The sequence below is a fragment of the Moschus berezovskii genome, chromosome 19 (assembly GCF_049115385.1).
Source record: "Moschus berezovskii isolate FMDL1 chromosome 19, NW_MosBer_1.0, whole genome shotgun sequence".
NCBI lineage: Eukaryota > Metazoa > Chordata > Mammalia > Artiodactyla > Moschidae > Moschus > Moschus berezovskii.
This window is the reverse complement of record NC_142478.1, coordinates 9,309,711-9,331,596: the sequence shown is the minus strand read 5'-3', so window position 1 is coordinate 9,331,596 and position 21,886 is coordinate 9,309,711. Positions and strand designations below refer to the sequence as shown.

The window sequence follows — 21,886 nt, the reverse complement described above, 5'->3', positions numbered from 1 at the left end:
ACCAAGGGAATATTTCATGCAAAGATGGGCACAATAAAGGACAGAAATGGTATGGACCTAACAGAAGCAGAAGATATTAAGAAGAGGTGGCAAGAACTATATTATAGTATACAGAGAACTATACACAGACCTATACAAAAAAGATCTTCATAACCCAGATAATCATGATGGTATGATCACTCACCTAGAGCCAGACATCCTGGAACGCAAAGTCAAGTGGACCTTAGGAAGCATCACTACAAACAAAGCTAGTGGAGGTGATGGAATTCCAACTGAGCTATTTCAAATCCTAAAAGCTGATGCTGTGAAAGTGCTGCACTCAATATGCCGGCAAATTTAGAAAACTCAGCAGTGGCTACAGGACTGGAAAAGGTCAGTTTTCATTTCAATCACAAAGAAAGGTAATGTCAAAGAATGCTCAAACAACTGCACAATTGCACTCATTTCACACGCTAGTAAAGTAATGCTCAAAATTCTCCAAGCCAGGCTTCAACAGTACATGAACCGTAACTTCCAGATGTTCAAGCTGGATTTAGAAAAGGCAGAGGAACCAGAGATCAAGTTGCCAATATTCACTGAATTATTGAAAAAGTGAGAGAGTTTCAGAATAACTTCTATTTCTGCTTTATTGACTATGCTAAGCCCTTTGACTATGTGGATCACAATAAACTGTGGAAAATTCTTAGAGATGGGAATGCCAGACCACCTGGCCTGCCTCTTGAGAAACCTGTATGCAGGTCAGGAAGCAACATTTAGAACTGGACATGGAACAAAGGACTGGTTCCAAATTGGGAAAGGAGTACGTTAAGGCTGTTTATTGTCACCCTGCTTATTTAACTTCTATGCAGAGTACGTCGTGAGAAACACTGGGCTGGAGGAAGCACAAGCTGGAATCAAGATTGCCGGGAGAAATATCAATAACCTCAGATATGCAGATAACACCACCCTTATGGCAGAAAGTGAAGAGGAACTAAAGAGCCTCTTGATGAACGTGAAAGAGGAGAGTGAAAAAGTTGGCTTAAAGCTCAACATTCAGAAAACTAAGATCATGGCATCTGGTCCCATCACTTCATGGCAAATAGATGGGGAAACAATGACAGACTTTATTTTTTTGGGCTCTAAAATCACTGCAGACGGTGACTGCAGCCATGAAATTAAAAGATGCTTACTTCTTGGAAGGAAAGTTATGACCAACCTAGAAAGCATATTAAAAAGCAGAGACATTACTTTGCCAACAAAGGTCAGTCTAGTCAAAGGCATGGTTTTTCCAGCAGTCATGTATGGATGTGAGAGTTGGACTATAAAGAAAGCTGAGTGCTGAAGAATTGATGCTTTTGAACTGTGGTGTTGGAGAAGACTCCTGAGAGTCCCCTGGACTGCAAGAAGATTCAACCAGTCAATCCTAAAGGAAATCAGTCCTGAATATTCATTCATTCAGCTGAAGCTGAAACTCCAATACTTTGGCCACCTGACTCATTTGAAAAGACCCTGGTGCTGGGAATGATTGAAGGTGGGATAAGAAGGGGACAACTGAGGATGAGATGGTTGGATGGCATCATCAACTCGATGGACATGAGTTTGAGTGAACTCCAGGGGTTTGTGATGGACAGGGAGGCTGGTGTGCCGCAGTCCATGGGGTCGCAAAGAGTCAGACACGACGAAGCGACTGAACTGAACTGAACAGAGTATAGGGAACTACAGGTGTGGACTATGAGTAGAAATGGGAACAGTGTTTGATCATGTTTGTTTTTTTTTTAACATTCTCAATTACTTCTTCCTTTTTATTTTCCTCTTTCAGAAATAATCAAAGAAAATTTCACTCAATTTTATGCTCCTGTCCCATAAAAACACCATTATTGGTGCCACAGAATTCAAGGTCTTCTTAAAGGCTTTTAAAATTAATTATGAAATTTTTCAGGATTCAAAAAAGTATAGATAAACAAAGCCCAAAACTGAGCCATTAATATATACTTGAAACTCCCTATGTACCCCTTTCTCATCTATTCCTTTGATAAGCAATGTCCTAAATTCACTATTTATCACTTCCATATGTACCTTTTTTATACTTTTAATTTACTTTTTAAATTTTTTATTTTGTATTGGAGTACAGCTTACTGACAATGTTGTGATAATTTCAGGTTAACAGCAAAGGGACTGTGTCATACATATACATGTATCCATTCTCCTCCAAACTCTCCTCCTATCCAGACTGCCACACCATGCTGCTGCTGCTGTGTCACTTCAGTCGTGTCCGACTCTGTGTGACCCCATAGACAGAAGCCCACCAGGGTCCCCCGTCCCTGGGATTCTCCAGGCAAGAACACTGAAGTGGGCTGCCATTTCCTTCTCCAATGTGTGAAAGTGAAAAGTGAAAGTGAAGTCGCTCAGTAGTGTCCGACCCTTAGCGACCCCAGGGACTGCAGCCTTCCAGGCTCCTCTATCCATGGGATTTTCTAGGCAAGAGTACTGGAGTGGCTTGCCGTTGTCTTCTCCGTGCCACACCATACTTTTACTTTAAAGGTACACATATTCATATATATATATATATGTAGCCATAAAAATATACAATAAAGAATATGCTGCTTGTGTTTCACCTATGACAAAGGGAGTCAGCAAACTTTGTTGTATCTGAAGTTGACAAACTTTTTCTGTAAGGGGTCAAAGGCTCTGAGGGCCACATGGCTTCTGTTGTAACTAGTCAGCTCTGCTGTAGTGAAGGGAAAGTAGCCATAGATAATATGCATACAAATGGGCGTGGCTGAGGTCCAACAAAACTATTTACGGAAATAGGTGGCAGGCCAGATTTGGCCCATGTGCTGACCTCTGGTTTATATATATAGTATCATACTGAGCTATCTTTCTTTTATGACTTGCTTTGTTTTTAATTGATATATAGCTGATTTATTGGGTTGGCCAAAAAGTTCACTTGGGTTTTTCATAAGATGTTATGGAAAAATCCAAACGAAATTTTTGGCCAACCCAATACAACGGTGTGCCAATCTCTGTTATACAGCAAAAGTGACTCAATTTTACACGTATATATTATGTATTCTTTTGTAAAACATTCTTTTTCATTATGGTTTATCCCAGGAGACTGGATATAGTTTCCTACAATTTACTGTTATCATCCAAAATTCTGTTTTTGAGATTTGTCTCTGCTGTCACAGATAGCTGCAGTTCCCTCAGTCCAAGAAGTGCTACTCTCAACATTCCTGTACACAGTTCCTTTGGCACAAGTGAAAGTATTTCTCTGGGGTACTTAATATCTGCTGGGTTATATGGTCTGGGCATTTCTAACTTTACCATACAGTGCTCAGTTACTCTCTAAATATGCTATATCAAATTATTCTCTCACACACTTGTAATTGTCAATATGTGAGATTTCTGCACCAGCTCAATGGAAGTGAAATGATATCTCATCATCACATTGGTATATATCTTCTTAGTATTAGCAAGCTAATAAATCTTTTCAAATATTAGCTGGCTTCTTAGGATTCATCTTTTCTGAGCTTTCTGTCCCTGTTCTACTATTTGTCTTTTTCTTTCTGATGTGTATTTATATTGGACATTAACCATTGTTGTCTGTGTGTATATCAGTAATGACTTGTCTTTTCACATAGTTTTGCTGTCTTCATGTGCATAAGTTTTAAAGTTTCACATAGTCAAATTTGTCCATCTTTTTCTTTGTGGTTTCTACTTGTTTAGAAACTCATTCCCTACTCTAGCATCATAAAGATATTCTTATGTATTTCCTCAAAATGTTTTACTTTTATGTATTTAGATTCTACCTCACATGATAAAATAAAGCAAATTCCACCTAGAATTTTTTTTTTAATACAGGTAATCAATTGTTCTTGCACCACGTGTTGATATGTGCACTTTCCCCACTGACCTGTACTGCTGGCTTCATCGCAGCACCGGACAGAGCCGTGCATGCTGTGCTCAGACCTTCAGTCACATCCAACTCTTTGTGACCCTATGGGCTGTAGCTGGCCAGGTTCCTCTGTCCATGAGATTCTCCTGGCAAGAATACTCGAGTCGGGGAGCCATTTCCTCCGCCAGGGGATCTTCCCAACCCAGGGATAGAACCCACATCTCTATGTCTCCTGCATTAGCAGGCAGGTTCTATATATCACTTGCGCCACCTGGGAAGCCCATGTGTATCTTTGCTGGGCTCTCCCTTCTGTTCCCTTGACCTGTTTTGTCCGCTGACAAAACAGTCTTAATTGCTTGCTAGAGTCCATCTCCCAGTTTTGATCTTCAAAGTTGGTTATTCTTGTTCTTCCTTATAAATTTTAGAAAATTTTATTTTTGTCTAATTTTAAATAATTTTTGTGAATTTTACTGAAATTCCATCAAACTTTATAAACAGGTATCAAAGGCTTTAAAAAAGACTAAGATTCAAATGATAATTTCTGAGAAACAGATTAAGGGTTCTCTGTTCTGCTGCCTTCTTATTTTTTCTGCTATAAATTATTTCCTTGCAGTATGTAAAACATTTAAGACAAAGTAGCTTATTTTTCAGTCACCATAAGTCATTGGGACCTGCTGGGATGGTAAAAAAAAAGTTTCTAATTTTCCATTGCTGGCACTGATTACCACAGGGCTTAACTTTATTATCTTTAGCTCCTACTTAGTTTCCCAACTGTCATTCCATAGTACATTTTTCTAGATGTTATTAATACCTGTGCCTGGGAAAGGAAGTTATAAATTCAGACAAATTTTAAAAATCCTCTATAGTAAGTTTCTCACTTGGAGTTTTATAATACATTTCAGTATATCAAAGACTCTCAGTAAAGAAATATGTCTAATTTTGTTTTAACTTACTATTTCCAATTTTTTGCATGCAGTAATTATTTACTTCTTGCATACTGATTAATATTCTACAAACAAAGTTCCATGGGACATCAATTTGGGAAATGGTATATTTAAACTAACAAGGAAAAGACAAGAATTCAGATATTTCTGATTTCTACAAAACAAACCAATAAAAAAGCACCCAGCAAGCCTCTCTGAAATGCTTAAGTGATTCTCTTTTTAGCTTGGGGTCTTAGTGTTGACCTATACCTAATAAAACTTTTCCTTTAACTTGACAAAAGTTTTACTTTCCTTTTTATTTCAGCACTGAACTGAAAGAACAGGCAGCCGTCCCAGATTTATTCACCTCTCACTGTGAAAGCTATAGGAGTATTTGGCCTTATAAAAACACAAACCAAAGAAATGCATCTCTCTTATGCATGCTGGGCATTGAGCCCAGGTTCTTGCTGCCAAGTGGCCTGAGGAGAACCAAAAAGCACACCAAAATTAAGTGACTTTTGTTTATATTTTCTCCCCTCTGCCCTGTTGATGCAGCAGGTATTAATCTGACTGATGCACTGCTGAACTGGCAGGGTGGCCCTGCTCAGCTAAGGACAGCAGGGGAAGAGCAGGTCACTGCCAGTCTCGGCAGACACCTCAGACAGAGGACACTGGCCTTTCCTGGAAAACACTTCTCCTTTCTTATAAGGCGTACTCCTCGCTGCTATAGTAACAAGTACTCGACAGCAGTCATGGGCAACTTTTGAGAGTCAGGTTCTTTCCAGTCAGCAAGGAAAAAATATTGGCATTCTCTGTCTCTCTTTGAACTACATCTGACATTTATTCCAACATTTGTTTATTAAGTGCTTACCAGGCATGTGCTAATTGCTAGGGTTACCAAGACCAGTATCATAGTCCTGGAGAGCCTGAAAGTATAAATTAGAGGTTGAAGGCTGAGTACCACAAGCATTGCCTGAAGTAGAACTAGACTTGGATCCTGACGTGAGCAATTGGGAATGTAAATCCCAAACAATGGGCACTCTGTGCTCCACAAAGCTGGAGACCTTTCCTTGTTTTCTGTTGTATCCTGAGCCTGGATTAGGGTCTCTCAACAAATATTATCGGCTATTGAATGAGCAAGGGCTGGAGCCATCTAGAATCGTGATTTAGCTGTGCATGAAACTTCATTTTATGCCCTCCACTAGCTTGTCCAGCTTTTCCTTGACAATGTCCCCCACAGATTCCATTCCATCCTTGACCTGCTACGTCTGGAAATCCTCCCTCATATTGTGCAGAAATCCACTCTCTCAACTTTGCACCCACAGATGTATACTTTACCCCCAGGACAACACAGAACATACAGATCCATTCCCTCTACTGTAGTGTGTGTGCTTAGTCACTCAGTCATGTCCGACTCTCTGTGACCCCGTGGACTGCGGCCCGCCAGGCTCCTCTGGCCATGGGGATTCTCAAGGCAGGAATCCTGGAGTGGGTTGCCATCCCCTTCTCCAGATTCCCTCCTCTACTACTTCTTGTTGTGAAAATTTCAAGTCTACAGAAAAGCGAAAGGAATAGTACAGTGAACACCCATACACATGTTTCATCTATTCACCAATTATTAATATTTTTCTGTATTTACTGTTATATCTTGCTATTTTTTAACGTTCATGAATTATTTGAGAGCATGCTGTAAACAAAAGCCTGTCGCCTCTAATACATCTGCTTACATCTCCTAAGAATAAGAACATTCTCCCACATAACAACTTTCCTATATACACCTAATCAAAGAAATATTAACCAAAAAACCTAAAATAAAGTTCATATTTAAATTTTCTTAATTATCCCCAAAGCATTTTTTTAAAATCTGGATTTTTAAATTCCAAATTAAAAAAAAAAACAATAGTCTTTTAAAACCTGAAATATCTTTCTAGCCTTTTTGTATTTTTCATATTACCTTTTTTTGGCCAGGGTTCCTATTACATAAATGGTATCTATGTGCACTGCTAAAGCATCAGCTGGAGTCACAGAATGTCAGGCTGTATCACCTGAGAGTGAGACAGATTGTGATAGGTATACCAGTTGACCACTTGATTAAGAATGTGATCACCAGATCTCTTCATTGACAAAGGTACATTTTTCCCCTTATAATTAAAAACTTAAGTATTTCTTCTTCTATTTGGATTTTTAAAAGTCCAATGTTTTAGAATCTATTGTCATTTAAAATTTTTGCTACTCAAATTGTCCCAGATTTGGTCAACTGAGCCTCTTAAAGCTGCCTCTAGGTCTTTTTGACTTGACCCCACTGGTTGAGCACGTCCTACCTTCCTATCAGTAGGGTCCAGCCTTACCTGGACTTTCCCTTTCCCAGGATCTGGGATTAACTATTCCTCTGAGGATCCCTGGTTCTTCCTAGCAATTGGGAGCTAATGCTGGGAACAGCAATTATGAGAACAATTTTGCTAGTCTCTTCTACAGCCCTTCAGGTGTTTTAATCCAGTTATTTCTGTCTTATACCCCTTCCCAAACTTCCAAACCATGGCTCAGTTCAGTTCAGTCACTCAGTCGTGTCCGACTCTTTGCGACCCCATGAATCACAGCATGCCAGGCCTCCCTGTCCATCACCAACTCCCGGAGTTCACTCAAACCCACCTCCATCGAGTCGGTGATGCCATCCAGCCATCCCACTCTCTGTCGTCCCCGTCTCCTCCCACCCCCAATCCCTCCTAGCATCAGACTCTTTTCCAGTGAGTCAACTCGTCGCATGAGGTGGCCAAAGTATTGGAGTTTCAGCTTTAGCATCAGTCCTTCCAATGAACACCCAGGACTGATCTCCTTTAGAATGGACTGGTTGGATCTCCTTGCAGTCCAAGGGACTCGCAAGAGTCTTCTCCAACACCACAGTTCAAAAGCATCAATTCTTCGGCGATCAGCTTTCTTCACAATCCAACTCTCACATCCATACATGACTACAGGAAAAACCATAGCCTTGACTAGGCGGACCTTGGTTGGCAAAGTAATGTCTCTGCTTTTTAATATGCTATCTAGGTTGGTCATAACTTTCCTTCCAAGGAGTAAGCGTCTTTTAATTTCCTGGCTGCAATCAGCATCTGCAGTGATTTTGGAGCCCAAAAAAATAAAGTCTGACACTGTTTCCACTGTTTCCCCATCTATTTCTCATGAAATAGAAACCATGGCTAACTTCTCCCAATTCCTTAAACAAGTCTTCCTGTGACTTAGCTTTGACTTCTACCCAGCTCTTCTCTTTCACTTTCCCTGTCCCAACTCGGCTGTGGTCTTCTATCCCAGTGTTTCCCAACCTGGCTCTCCATCAGAATCATCCGCCACTTCTTTAATATACAGATTCCCATGATCTACTCGCTCCACACCTACTGAATGAGAATCTCTGGAGTAGATCATAGGATTCTGCTTTTAAGTACCTCAAGTTAATATTGACATAGCCAGTCCAACGCACACTTCAGTTTCTCAAAGCCTTGTGGGCCCAGAATTGAATAGCATATCAAAAGTGTGGTCTAGAGCTAACACTTTTCTTATTCTGGACATTATAGGTCTTTCAGCATAATTAAATCAATGCTGACATTTTGGGGGGAGGTGGAGGCAACAACATGAAATTTTTGACTCTTAATGAATGGATTTATTTATTTATTTTGTTCTTGTTGGCTGTGCTGCAGAGCTTGAGGGATTTCAGTTCACTGACCAGGGACTGAACCGGGACAATGGCAGTGAAAGCCCAGAATCCTAACCCCTAGGCCACCAAGGAACTCCCCCCATGATGAATTTATGAAGAATTAAATCCTCAAGGCTTTTTCAAAAATATTGTTAATCACCTCTCCCCTACTGCTTCATGCTCCATTGATCTTTCAGCCATAGGGGTAAGGATTTACATTTGTTCCAATTAAAACTCATACTGCTTAATTCAGTCAAACCTTCAGTATGTTAGGGGTCTTATGGATCCTGATTTTATCATCCTAAGTACTTTTTACCCTTTCAACTTTATGTCACTCACAGTCAAGCATGCTGTCAAAGTCCTCTTACATTCTTTTTTTCTATTATTTTTTAAGTATTAAAAAAATCAATCTTACACACTTTTCTATGATTATGGCTATCTAACTGTATGTGTTTGTCAAAACTCACAGAATCATACATCAAAAAGAGTGAATTATAATGTATGTGAATTATACTCCTCCGCCAAAAAAACACCTTACATTCCAAATACTTAGCTGTATTTTCCTCCCAGATTAGATCTCAGTAACTTACTCTGATTGACAATCTCTGCAAAATGTACTGGAGCTTCCCTGGTGCCTCAGATGGTAAAGACTCCACCTGCACTGAAGGAGATGTGGGTTTGACCCCTGGGCTGGGAAGATCCCCTGGAGAAGGAAATGGCAACCCACTCCAGTATTCTTGCCTGGAGAATTCCATGGACAGAGGAGCCTGGTGGGCTACAATCCAAGGGGTCGTAAGGAGTCGGACACGACTGAGTGACTAATAACACTATCACACTATCACAATATAAAATGCAAAGAAAAAGTGAGGAAATGTGGAATAAGGTGAAAATTATATTAAAAAGTTACAATCCTTCACAGAACTAGGTTAAAAAATTTAAAAAAAGATCTGTCATTCTTGCCTAGAGAGTGGAAGTTAGACAATTTTCCACATATAAGTTTGACAAATGTTAGTTACTCAGTTATGTCCAATTCCTTGTGATCCCAGGGACTGTAGTCCCCCAGGCTCCTCTGTCCATGGGATTCTCCAGGTAAGAATACTGGAGTGGGTTGCCATTCCCTTCTCCAGGGGATTTTCCCAACCCAGAGACTGAACCCGGGTCTCCCACATTGCAGGCAGATTCTTTATCATCTGAGCCACCTCCATTCCTTAAGTTTGACAAGGATTTCAAAACACACTCTTCAGTGTTGGTGAAGCTCTCATAAGACACACTTCTCAGCATGAATAAGAGGCCGAAGGGATAGAACCTACCTGGCCATTCAAAAGTATCTAGTAAGAACCTAAAGAATTTAGCTGGAATATATATAAATATATATATATTTATACTGATAAGCTCTAGAAAGAATTAATTACATCAAATTTTTAGCAGTAGCCAGCCATTACCAGTTGATGAAAGACATTCTGTTTATTTTTAATGATTTCTACTTTAAAAAATAATTTTTACATTTCTATAAGCCCATGCTAGCTTTATACATAATTAGAAAAAAAAGCAGTACACATTTATAAAAATACCAATTAAAGAAAGTGGAGGGAAATAAACCACAAAAGAAAAGAAACAGGGATAAAATAATTTTCTTTAAAAATATACCTGTCACTGATACAAATTTTCAAAAATAAAACATGTCTTCCAGGTAGTCAATAATTTTATAAAGAATGTTTGTTCTGAGAATGAACAGTATTTCCCTTGAGAAGCCTGAGGGCCATGGAAGATTCAAATATACAGTGTTTCAAAAAGGGACACTTGCACTTATTCCAAATAATATTTCCTAAAAGAGAAGCTTTATACAGAGTTATTAAATACTATAACTATAAATTCATACCTTGAAGAACGATGCTCTGGTTTATTTCGTTCGTTACGATCTGTAAAGAAAGAAGACAGTCACATTTTAAAATGCTCTTTAGAAGTCTTAGAAAAGAAGTTCTTAAATACCAGCTGCCATACCATCAGATTTCACAAAGGACTGTTCAAAGGTTGCTGTGTCTTCCCCTACGTCAGGCTCTCCTTCAGAGTTGAGAGGATTTGTCTGACAGAGGAGTTATGAAAGATACAAAGAAGGACAGGCATATAAAGTTTTTACAGTTTGTTAAAAATAATCTACTTAGAAAATATATCATTACATGTATTATTTCATTTTCAAAGATCTTTGCTGTTTTAAACACTTTGCTAAAACCTAAACAAGTTTAACTAAGGAAAGAAAGTAAGGAAACTGAAAAGCCACAAATTACTCAGCTCAAAAAAATCATTCCATGAATCATGGTTGGCAAAAGCTTCTAACAGGATGGGGAGGGGAAAGAAATGAGCAGTCAGCTACATCTGCAAATACACTGAGACCAGTACAGCCTCCTCCTTAACTCTCTATCACCCAGAACTTTTCAGAAGTTGGATTTCCATGTTTCACAGAAAATTAGGTCTAAAGGGCTACAGGGCAGTGGTTCTCAACCACGGGTGATTTTGCTCCTCCTCCCCAAGGGGACACCTGGCAACGCCAGGAAATAGTCTGTGGTTGTCACAGCTCAGGAGGAAGGAGCTACTGGCATCTGGTGGGTGGAGACCAGGGATGCTACTAACCACTACAACAAAGAATAATCTCACCGAAAATGTCAGCAGTGTTAAAATGGAGAAACCCTGCTACAGAATAGGAGGCCAGAGCCTAGCTGCTAGACGTTTTTAGAAGTGCCTCTATGTACTACTCTAAAATGGGCTTCATCAACCTGAAGACTGTTAAATATAAGAGAAAGAACCACAAAACCCACAGGTTGTCCTTTATGTTTTGACTAATGATTTTTCCTTCAGTACATGCTTAAAAATAAAAATAAATAAATGAAGTGGAAAGATAGCAGTGTTATGAAAAAACTAACGACAAAAAGCAATGGGGGAAAAAAAAAGAAGAAAGCAAGCAATGGGTAAAACCACAATAAAATCCTATAGAATGACTTAAAAATCCTATGCAAGATTATCAAAAGGTAGTTTTCTAAACTCTCTTCTGAATTAACACAAACATGACACACAATTTAATGGCTAAACAAAGATAAGACTGGAATCCTTTCTTCTCCCCTTGATTTTACGGCTGATGCAGCAGCATAAAGATTACGAAAACATTCTCTAAAAGTTCTGAAGAAATTTTATGAAAAAATTATGAAAGAAAATCAGATTTACATAGTTAAATATAAATTCTTTCTGAGTGGGTACTTAATAAAAGAGAAATATCTTTTTAAGCCAAGGATTTAGCACACAGGAAGATACTGTTCTCTGAAACACTGACAAGGAGAAAGATCCACAATAAAGCATTTTTGTTTAGCTCTAAGGCTCTCCCAAACACAGGGGGTTAATATGCTTCTGGTTCCAATTTCTCTACACAGTAACTTAGTGTTACTGCCACTTTTAAAACTTTTAATTTAACTTGATCTACCCCTCCTCTAAATAAAAATCTAGTTTTTCACTTGTTGAGTACTATAAAATTTAAAGTCAGGAATACAGCGCACATGTTAAACCATTTTTTGACTGTTCCTCTTCAGCTTTTAGCCTGTTAGTTTTGCTAACAAAAGTTAAGTATACTGTCTCAAAGTAAAGCCAGAAGCTAGATGCACATCAGCTATCCTCATAACAAAGTAACAGCTCTTACCTGTCACTAAGATGAGCTAAGTCTGCCCGAAATACAATTTGCTGTGGCTGGTGTCTTAGTTTCATACAGCTCATTTAGGCGCGTAATAGCGAATTCCCCTACAAACCTTCCTAGACACACAGCACACAGGAGGAGGGGAGAAACAGAGTCACGATGCATGTAAACAAGACTCAGCCTCCAAGGTTCCCTCCAGGGCCTGTTCTGATTGGCAGATGTGCTGCGATCAGTCTGCACAGCTGGAATGCAGCCATTCAGGAAGCAAATGGCTCATAGTTCTCCTTCATTCTTGGTTAAAACAGGAAATTCTACCAATATTCTAATAGTTTCTGCTCTAAGAAAATACAAATACCTTCCCACTGTACTTCCCTGTGGAGAAGTAATTAAAATTGGAGAAAATAACTTGATAATCTGTTGGAGGACATTTTAAACATTTCCTCCCAAATTCACTGTTAGTGCACATGTGTTACATTTCCACATAAATATGCATGCACAGTGCTTATAACATGTTACTCCTAAAGACCCAAATATTTGATAATTTGAGGGTTAGGGTAAATTATCCATTACTTACAGTACCCCCCCTATCTCTTGGCAATGGAAAACAAATTAAGATTCATGTTCTTGGCTTAATCTTTTTTCTTAAAATACATAAATAACTGGACTTCACATTTTTCCATAAGTCATCTTTAAGCTTGAAAACATATAAACAGGAACTGTGTGCATGCTGTGTGTCTGCATTTTAACATACTTATTTTAAGCAAAGTAATTCTCATGACAGCCGAGACTATTGTGCAAATGTCAAAAAATACATTAGTGTTAATGCTGAATTTCTGGCAAAATAATAAGTGGTTATTTTGATCCAAAAGCTGAGACTGAACAAAACAAAGCACTGAGGGCAGATTCAGAATCTGGATCTTGCCAACAATAATAAAACATTTGGATTAAAATTCCCTTAAGAAAAATGAGAACACATCTACAGCAAACATGGACATTTCATCTTTACTATATACAGTGCTTTAAGCGTATGGTTTCTATTTATTTCAAATCAAGTACTCTTTAGCATATTCCCCCCAATTTTTCAGAGTTCTAAGTTTTAAATAATTATGAAAGAAAATTCTTGCAAAGGCTTCCCAAATCTTTACATACTTAGATAACTTACTAGCCCCAAACCTCACCATTTCCACAAAGAAAAGAGTTATTAAAAATAAGAATGGCCTTTTTCAATTACGGTTCTCTCAGGGTATATGCCCAGTAGCAGGATTGCTGGGTCATATGGTAGTTTTCTTCCTAATTTTTTAAGGAATCTCCATACTGTTCTCCATAGTGGTTGCATCAATGTACATTTCCAACAACAGTGCAAGAGGGTTCCCTTTTCTCCACACCCTCTCCAGCATTTATTGTTTGTAGATTTTTTTTTTTGAAGACAGTCATTCTGACCGGTGTGAGGTGATACCCCATCGTAGTTTTGATTTTCATTGGCAGAAGCCAATACAATATTACAAAGCAACTATCCTCAATTAAAAATAAATTCCTAAAAAGAATGGCTTAACTCTAAAATTTAGTTACCCAATGCTGCACATTTCCTGTGGACAATGCACTAGCTCCAGGAGCTGAGCAGATTGACAGTATACTTTCAAGGTGAAAGTTGGCATGGCTGGATGGCTGCGTGAAAGTGTACAGCTTTGTAGGTTTCAGTCACTGATTCTCTATCTCTCTCTCTCTCACACACAAACACACACACACACACACACACATGCCATGCAAGAGACAGAGAGAGACCTTAGATTTCCTGCTCCCACTCATCCACATCTCCTGGTTAATAAAGATAACTGAGGAAATGGAAGGACACCCTGAAAGAACAACAAACGCAGAACACAGGCAGAACTGGTGCAAAGGGTGTTCAAGACCGTGCGTGTGTGGATGGTGTAGGGACAACTGAGGGAACGGTGGGCACACCGAGAGGGACAAGAATCAGGACAGAACTGGGAAGCTTCCACGGGTCTGAGAGCTCCAGATGGCCAGATGTTCCTGCCATCATGACTCCTGGTCCTAAGTAATATGGACATTCAGGATTCCAATGTTTATATATCTAGATGGTATACCACCATTGTAGAAATAGGCCCTTATACTGGCAGCGACAGCTTTTTGGAAATGGAGAGACAGAGTCTACTGATGCTAATTATTCAGGGTGACTCTGAATCTAATAAATATAACAGTTTGAAATGAAGATGACAAAAATGCAGATGTCCTCTTTTGCTTTGATTAAAATGAAGAATGGCCAACTCAGAACTTAGTAGAATCTACTGTAAGAAATGAGGGCTTTGACGATCTGGTTCTAATCAATCAAATCCCACTGGGTCAGGACTTATACTACTAACTCAAGTGGGCAACAAAAGGTCCTAAGTCATTCTTTGAAATTAGTGGGAAGACTCAGTCCCTAGGAGTGAGAATACATAGACACACTCAAAATCGAGTAGGAATCTCTCTTGTATTTCATGTTGGAGTGCTAATATCTCTCTTTAGAATGACTATTCGGAGAAGGCAATGGCAACCCACTCCAGTACTCTTGCCTGGAAAATCCCATGGACGGAGGAGCCTGGTGGGCTGTAGTCCATGGGGTCGCTAAGAGTCGGACACGACTGAGTGACTTCACTTTCACTTTTCACTTTCATGCATTGGAGAAGGAAATGGCAACCCACTCCTGTGTTCTTGCCTGGAAAATCTAAGGGACGGGGGAGCCTGTTGGGCCAATGGCTATGGTGTGGCACAGAATCAGACACGACTGAAGCGACTTAGCAGCAGCAGCAGCACAATGACTATTATTTGTGAAGGGATTCCACATCAGGCTTGCAAGCATTACTTACACATTCCAGCTTGGGAGTATATATGAATAGCTTACGTTATTTTAAAGAATGATCAATGCCAGTCAGTATTAACTAAAAGATTTACACATTCTGAAGAAGAATTCTTTGCACCTTATGGCAAACAGAATAAGTAAAACAATGAATTCCTCCATGAGAAGAGAGAAGATACTCAGGGATCACAAATCTTACTTTAATGAGTCTTCAAAACATGGCAAAACTGGTTCTCCTCAATAGTACATGGATGGAATTTTATATGTCTCAGATGAGAGTTTCAGAAGCTTTCCTAAAATCTTTAAATGTCATTTCCTGAGAAAATGACAAATATGTCTGTCTACTTGGAAAGAACCCAGGATTCATTCTACAAATTACTGACCCACCTAATACCTAGTCACCTCCTCATTCTAATTACAATTCCCCACCCTTGTTCAGGTGTCTTTCCAAACTGATTTTTAGGCACTTTTGAGACTTCCACAGTGACTACTATCAGTTCAGTTCACTTCAGTTGCTCAGTCGTGTCTGACTCTTTGCGACCCCATGGGCCACAGCACACCAGGCCTCACTGTCCATTGCCAACTCCCAGAGTTTACTCAAACTCATGTCCACTGAGTCAGTGATGCCATCCAACCATTTCATCCTGTGTCATCCCCTTCTCCTCCTGCCTTCAATCTTTCCCAGCATCAGGGTCGTCTCCAATGAGTCAGTTCTTCACATCAGGCGGCCAAAGTATTAGAGATTCAGCTTCAGCATGGGTCCTTCCGATGAATATTCAGGACTGATTTCCTTTAGGATAGACTGGTTGGATCTCCTTGCAGTACAAGAGACTCTCAAGAGTCTTCTCTAACACCACAGTTCAAAAGCATCAAGTCTTCAGCCCTCAGCTTTCTTTATACTTCAAATCTCATATCCATACACGACTACTGGAAAAACCATAGCTTTGATTAGATGGATTTTGTTGGCAAAGTAAGGTCTCTGCTTTTTAATATGTTGTCCAGGTTAGTCATAACTTTCCTTCCAAAGAGTAAGCGTCTTTTAATTTCATGGCTGCAGTCACTATCTGCAGTGTATTTGGAGCCCAAAAAAATAAAGTCTCTCACTGTTTCCACTGTTTCCCCATCTATTTGCCATGAAGTGATGGGACCAGATGCCATGATCTTAGTTTTCTGAATGTTGAGCTTTAAGCCAACTTTTTCACTCTCCTCTTTCATGGTCATCAAGAGGCTCTTTAGTTCTTCTTTGCTAAGGGTGGTGTCATCTGCATATCTGAGGTTATTGATATTTCTCCCGGCAATCTTGATTTCACCTTGTGCTTCCTCCAGTCTGCATTTCTCATGATGTACTCTGCATAAAAGTTAAATAAGCAGGGTGACAATATACAGCCTTGATGTACTCCTTTTCCGATTTGGAACCAGTCTGCTGTTCCATGTCCAGTTCTAACTGTTGCTTCCTGACCTGCATACAGATTTCTGAAGAGGCAGGTCAGGTGGTCTAGTATTCCCAGCTCTTAAGAATTTTCCACAGGTTGTTGTGGTCCATACAGTCAAAGGCTTTGGCATAGTCAATAAAGCAGATGATTTTCTGGAACTCTCTTGCTTTTTTAATAATCCAACAGATGTTGTCAATTTGATCTCTGGTTCCTCTGCCTTTTCTGAAACCAGCTTGAATATCCGGAAGTTCACGGTTCATATACTTTTGAAGCCTGGCTTGGAGAATTTTGAGCATTATTTTGTTAGCGTGTGAGATGAGTGCAATTGTGCAGTAGTTTGAGCATTCTTTGGCACTGCCTTTCTTTGGGATTGGAATGAAAACTGACCTATTCCAGTCCTGTGGCCACTGCTGAGTTTTCCAAATTTGCTGGCATATTGAGTGCAACACTTTCACAGCATCATCTTCAGGATTTGAAATAGCTCAACTGGAATTCCATCACCTCCACTAGCTTTGTTCGTAGTGATGCTTCCTAAGGCCTACTTGACTTTGCATTCCAGGATGTTTGGCTCTACGTGAGTGATCACACCGTTGTGATTATCTGGTCATGAAGATCTTTTTTTTTTTGGTATACTTCTGTGTATTCTTGCCACCTCTTCTTAATATCTTCTCCTTCTGTTAGGTCCATAGGATTGTGCCCATCTTTGCAGGAAATGTTCCCTTGCTCTCTAATTTTTTAAGAGATCTCTAGTCTTTCCCATTCTATTGTTCTCCTCTATTTCTTTGCATTGATTTTTGACAAAAGCTTTCTTATCTCTCCTTGCTATTCTTTGGAACTCTGCATTCAAATCAGTATATCTTTCCTTTTCTCCTTAGCCTTTTGTTTCTCTTCTATTCACAGCTATTTGTAAGCGACTAGTGTATTGTTCTTTTAAATGGTAAACTTTCAATACATCTACTGGGTTGGCCAAAACAGTTGGTTTGTATTTTTCTGTAACAGCTTATGAAAAACCCGAATGAGCTTTTAGGCCAACCCAATATATCTGTTGTTGAACTTAAGAAAGTTACTACTCTCTTGATCCAAGGAGTGAAAGACATCTATAAGTGATGTTTACACAGCACTGCCCATGCTTCTGTGGGTAACCGGAAAAGTCTGGTTGACAGCACTGCCAATACTGACGCCTTTCATTAATTCTAATTATTAAATGCCTCAACTCATGCAAAGGTAGCACAGTAATCACAGGGAGGGGGAAATCAGAACGGAAGTTTGTTCAACTTACGAGTTAGGTTTCAATAAAGAAGTAGGCTGTCTCATGGAATCCTTCCCATGCCCACTCCTTTTGCCTACATTTTAGGTTATGATCAACACTTGTCTGGATGGTGATGTCTTGACTCAATTTTTTGGTTCCTGTCTCATCCTCTCCAATTCAGCTGTATTGCTTGGGCAGATAAATCCTCAGAAAAATTACAAATCACTACGTGCCCTAGACCCTCAGAGAATTCCATGAGGTAATGACAGATGCATCCTTAGGACCTTGCCTGTGCATAGCTGAGCAGTCAGTAAATGTCAGCTGCCATCTAGGGTTAAAAGGACAGCTATTAAGTAGAAGTAGTGACTAGGACTATTAACTAGAAGTAGTGACTAGTAAGGAGCAGTGGTTGCCCTTTGCTGGAGCAGCCGTGAAGAGATATCCCACGTCCAAGGTAAGAGAAACCCCAGTAAGATGATAGGCACTGAGAGAGGGCATCACAGGGCAGACAGACTGAAACCACAATCACAGGAAACCAACCAATCTAATCACATGGACCACAGCCCTGTCTAACTCAGTGAAACTAAGCCATGCTATGTAGGGCCACCAAAGATCGATGGTCTTAGTGGAGAGTTCTAACAAAATGCAGTCCACTGGAGAAGGGAATGGCAAACCACTTCAGTATTCCTGCCTTGAGAACCCCATGAACAAAAGAAATGGCAAAAAGATAGGACACTCAAATATGAATTCCCCAGGTCGGTAGGTGCCCAATATGCTATTGGATACCAGTGGAGAAATAACTCCAGAAAGAATGAAGAGATGGAGGCAAAGAAAAAACAACACCCAGTTGTGGATGTGACTGGTGATGGAAACAAGGTCTGATGCGGTAAAGAGCAATAATGTATCGGAACCTGGAATGTTAGGTCCATGAATCAAGGCAAATTGGAAGTGGTCAAACAAAAAATGGCCAGAGTGAACGTTGACATTTAAGAAATCAGTGGACTGGAATGGGTGAATTTAACTCAGATTACAATAAACTGTGGAACATTCTGAAAGAGATGGGAATCCCAGACCACCTGACCTGCCTCTTGAGAAACCTGCATGCAGGTCAGGAAGCAACAGTTAGAATTGGACATGGAACAACAGACTGGTTCCAAATAGGAAAAGGAGTACGTCAAGGTTGTATCTTGTCACCCTGCTTATTTAACTTATATGCAGATTATATCATGAGGAACACTGGGCTGGAAGAAGCACAAGCTGGAATCAAGATTGCCGGGAGAAATATCAATAACCTCAGATATGTAGATGACACCACCCTTATGGCAGAAAGTGAAGAGGAACCCAAAGGCCTCTTGATGAAAGTGAAAGAGGAGAGTGAAAAGGTTGGCTTGAAGCTCAACATTCAGAAAACTAAGATCATGGCATCTGGTCCCATCACTTCATGGGAAATAGATGGGGAAACAGTGGAAGCAGTGTCAGACTTTATTTTTTGGGCTCCAAAATCACTGCAGATGTTGATTTCAGCCAGGAAATTAAAAGATGCTTACTCCTTGGTAGGAAAGTTATGACCAACCTAGATAGCATATTAAAAAGCGGAGACATTACTTTGCCAACCAAGGTCTGTCTAGTCAAGGCTATATTTTTTGCAGTGGTCATGTATGGACGTGAGAGCTGGACTGTGAAGAAAGCTGATCGCAAAAGAATTGATGCTTTTGAACTGTGGCGCTGGAGAAGACTCTTGAGAGTCCCATGGACTAAAGAGATCCAACCAGTCCATTCTAAAGGAGATCAATCCTGGGTGTTCATTCGAAGGACTGATGCTAAAGCTGAAACTGCAATACTTTGGCCACCTCATGCGACGAGTTGACTCACTGGAAAAGAGTCTGATGCTAGGAGGGATTGGGGGTGGGAGGAGATGGGGACGACAGAGAATGAGATGGCTGGATGGCATCACCGACTGGATGGACATGAGTTTGAGTGAACTCCGGGAGTTGGTGATGGACAGGGAGGCCTGGCGTGCTGTGATTCATGGGGTCGCAAAGAGTCGGACACGACTGAGCAACTGAAGTGAACTGAACTGATATCTACTACTGTGGGCAAGAATCCCTTAGAAGAAATGGAGTAGCCATCATTGTCAACTATAGTCTGAAATGCAGTACTTGGATGCAATATCAAAAACGACAGAATGATCTCCGTTCATTTCCAAGGCAAACCATTCAATATCACGGTAATCCAAGTCTATGCCTCAACTAGGAATGCTGTAGAAACTGAAGTTGAAGGGTTCAATAAAGACCTACAAGACTTTCTAGAACTAACACCCAAGAAAGATGTCCTTTTCATTATAGAGAACTGGAATGCAAAAGAAGGAAGTCAAGAAACACCTGGAGTAACAGGCAAATTTGCCTTAGAGTACAGAATAAAGCAGGGCAAAGGCTAATAGAGTTCTGTCAAGCAAATGCACTGGTCATAGCAAATACCCTCTTCCAACAACACAAGAGAAAACATGGACATCACCAGCTGGTCAACAATGAAATCAGATTGATTATATTCTTTGCAGCCAAAGATGGAGAAGCTTTATATAGTCAGCAAAAACAAGACCAGGAGCTGACTGTGGCTCAGATCGTGAATTCTTTATTGCCAAATTCAGACTTAAATCGAAGAAAGTAGGGAAAACAGACCATTCAGGTATGACCTAAATCATATCCCTTATGATTATACAGTGGAAGTGAGAAATAGATTTAAGGGACTAGATCTGATAGATAGAGTGCCTGATGAACTCTGGACGGAGGTTCGTGACCTTGTACAGGAGACAGGGACCAAGACCATCCCCAAGAAAAAGAAATGCAAAAAAGCAAAATGCTTGTCTGAGGAGGCCTTACAAATAGCTGTGAAAAGAAGAGAAGCCAAAAGCAAAGGGGAAAAGGAAAGATATAAGCATCTGAATGCAGAGTTCCAAAGAATAGCAAGGAGAGATAAGAAAGCCTTCCTCAGTGATCAGTGCAAAGAAAGAGAGGAAAACAATAGAATGGGAAAGACTAGAGATATCGTCAAGAAAATGAGAGATACCAAGGGAACATTTCATGCAAAGATGGGCTCAATAAAGGACAGAAATGGTATGGACCTAACAGAAGCAGAAGATATTAAGAAGAGGTGGCAAGAATACACAGAAGAACTGTACAAAAAAGATCTTCATGACCTAAATAATCACAATGGTGTGACCACTCACCTAGAGCCAGACATTCTGGAATGTGAAGTCAAGTGGGCCTTAGGAAGCATCACTACGAACAAAGCTAGTGGAGGTGATGGAATTCCAGTTAAGCTATTTCAAATCCTAAAAGATGATGCTGTGAAAGTGCTATATTCAATATGCCAGCAAATTTGGAAAACTCAGCAGTGGCCACTGGACTGGAAAAAGGTCAGTTTTCCTTCCAATCCCAAAGAAAATCAATGCCAAAGAATGCTCAAACTACCACATGATTGCACTCACCTTACACACTAGCAAACTAATGTTCAAAATTCTCCAAGCCAGGCTTCAACAATATGTGAACCATGAACTTCCAGATGTTCAAGTTGGTTTTAGAAAAGGCAGAGGAACAAGAGATCAAATTGCCAACATCCGCTGGATCATCGAAAAAGAGAGAGTTCCAGAAAAACATCTATTTTTGCTTTATTGACTATGCCAAGCCCTTTGACTGTGTGGATGACAATGAACTGTGGAAAATTCTTAGAGATGGGAATACCAGACCACCTGACCTGCCTCTTGAGAAATCTGTCAGGAAGCAACAGTTAGAACTGGACATGGAACAGTAGACTGGTTCCAAATCAGAAAAGAAGTACATCAAGGCTGTATATTGTCACTCTGCTTATTTAACTTATATGCAGAGTACATCATGAGAAATGCGGACTGGAGGAAGCACAAGGTGAAATCAAGATTGCCGGGAGAAATATCAATAACCTCAGATATGCAGATGACACCACCCTTAGCAAAGAAGAACTAAAGAGCCTCTTAATGAAAGTGAAAGAGGAGAGTGAAAAAGTTTGCTTAAAGCTCAACAGTCAGAAAACTAAGATCATGGCATCTGGTCCCATCACTTCATGGCAAATAGATGGGGAAACAATGGAAACAGTGGCTGACTTTATTTGGGGGGGCTTCAAATATACTACAGATGGTGACTGCAGCCATGAAATT

General features: G+C 40.0%; 1 protein-coding gene across 5 annotated transcripts in view; it reads right to left on the bottom strand.

Moving 5' to 3' along the window:
- The window catches only part of SH3D19 (SH3 domain containing 19), a 210,245-nt gene that overhangs the window by 104,545 nt on the left and 83,814 nt on the right, over window positions 1-21,886 (bottom strand). For 2 of the 5 annotated variants that reach the window (XM_055405613.2, XM_055405617.2), the window contains exon 2: window positions 10,362-10,401. In XM_055405613.2, the coding sequence (XP_055261588.2) occupies window positions 10,362-10,401 (40 nt within the window). Of the gene's footprint in view, window positions 1-10,361; window positions 10,402-10,483; window positions 10,763-12,164; window positions 12,278-21,886 lie in introns of those variants that run through there. The other 3 variants (XM_055405618.2, XM_055405616.2, XM_055405619.2) reach the window with 3 other exon arrangements.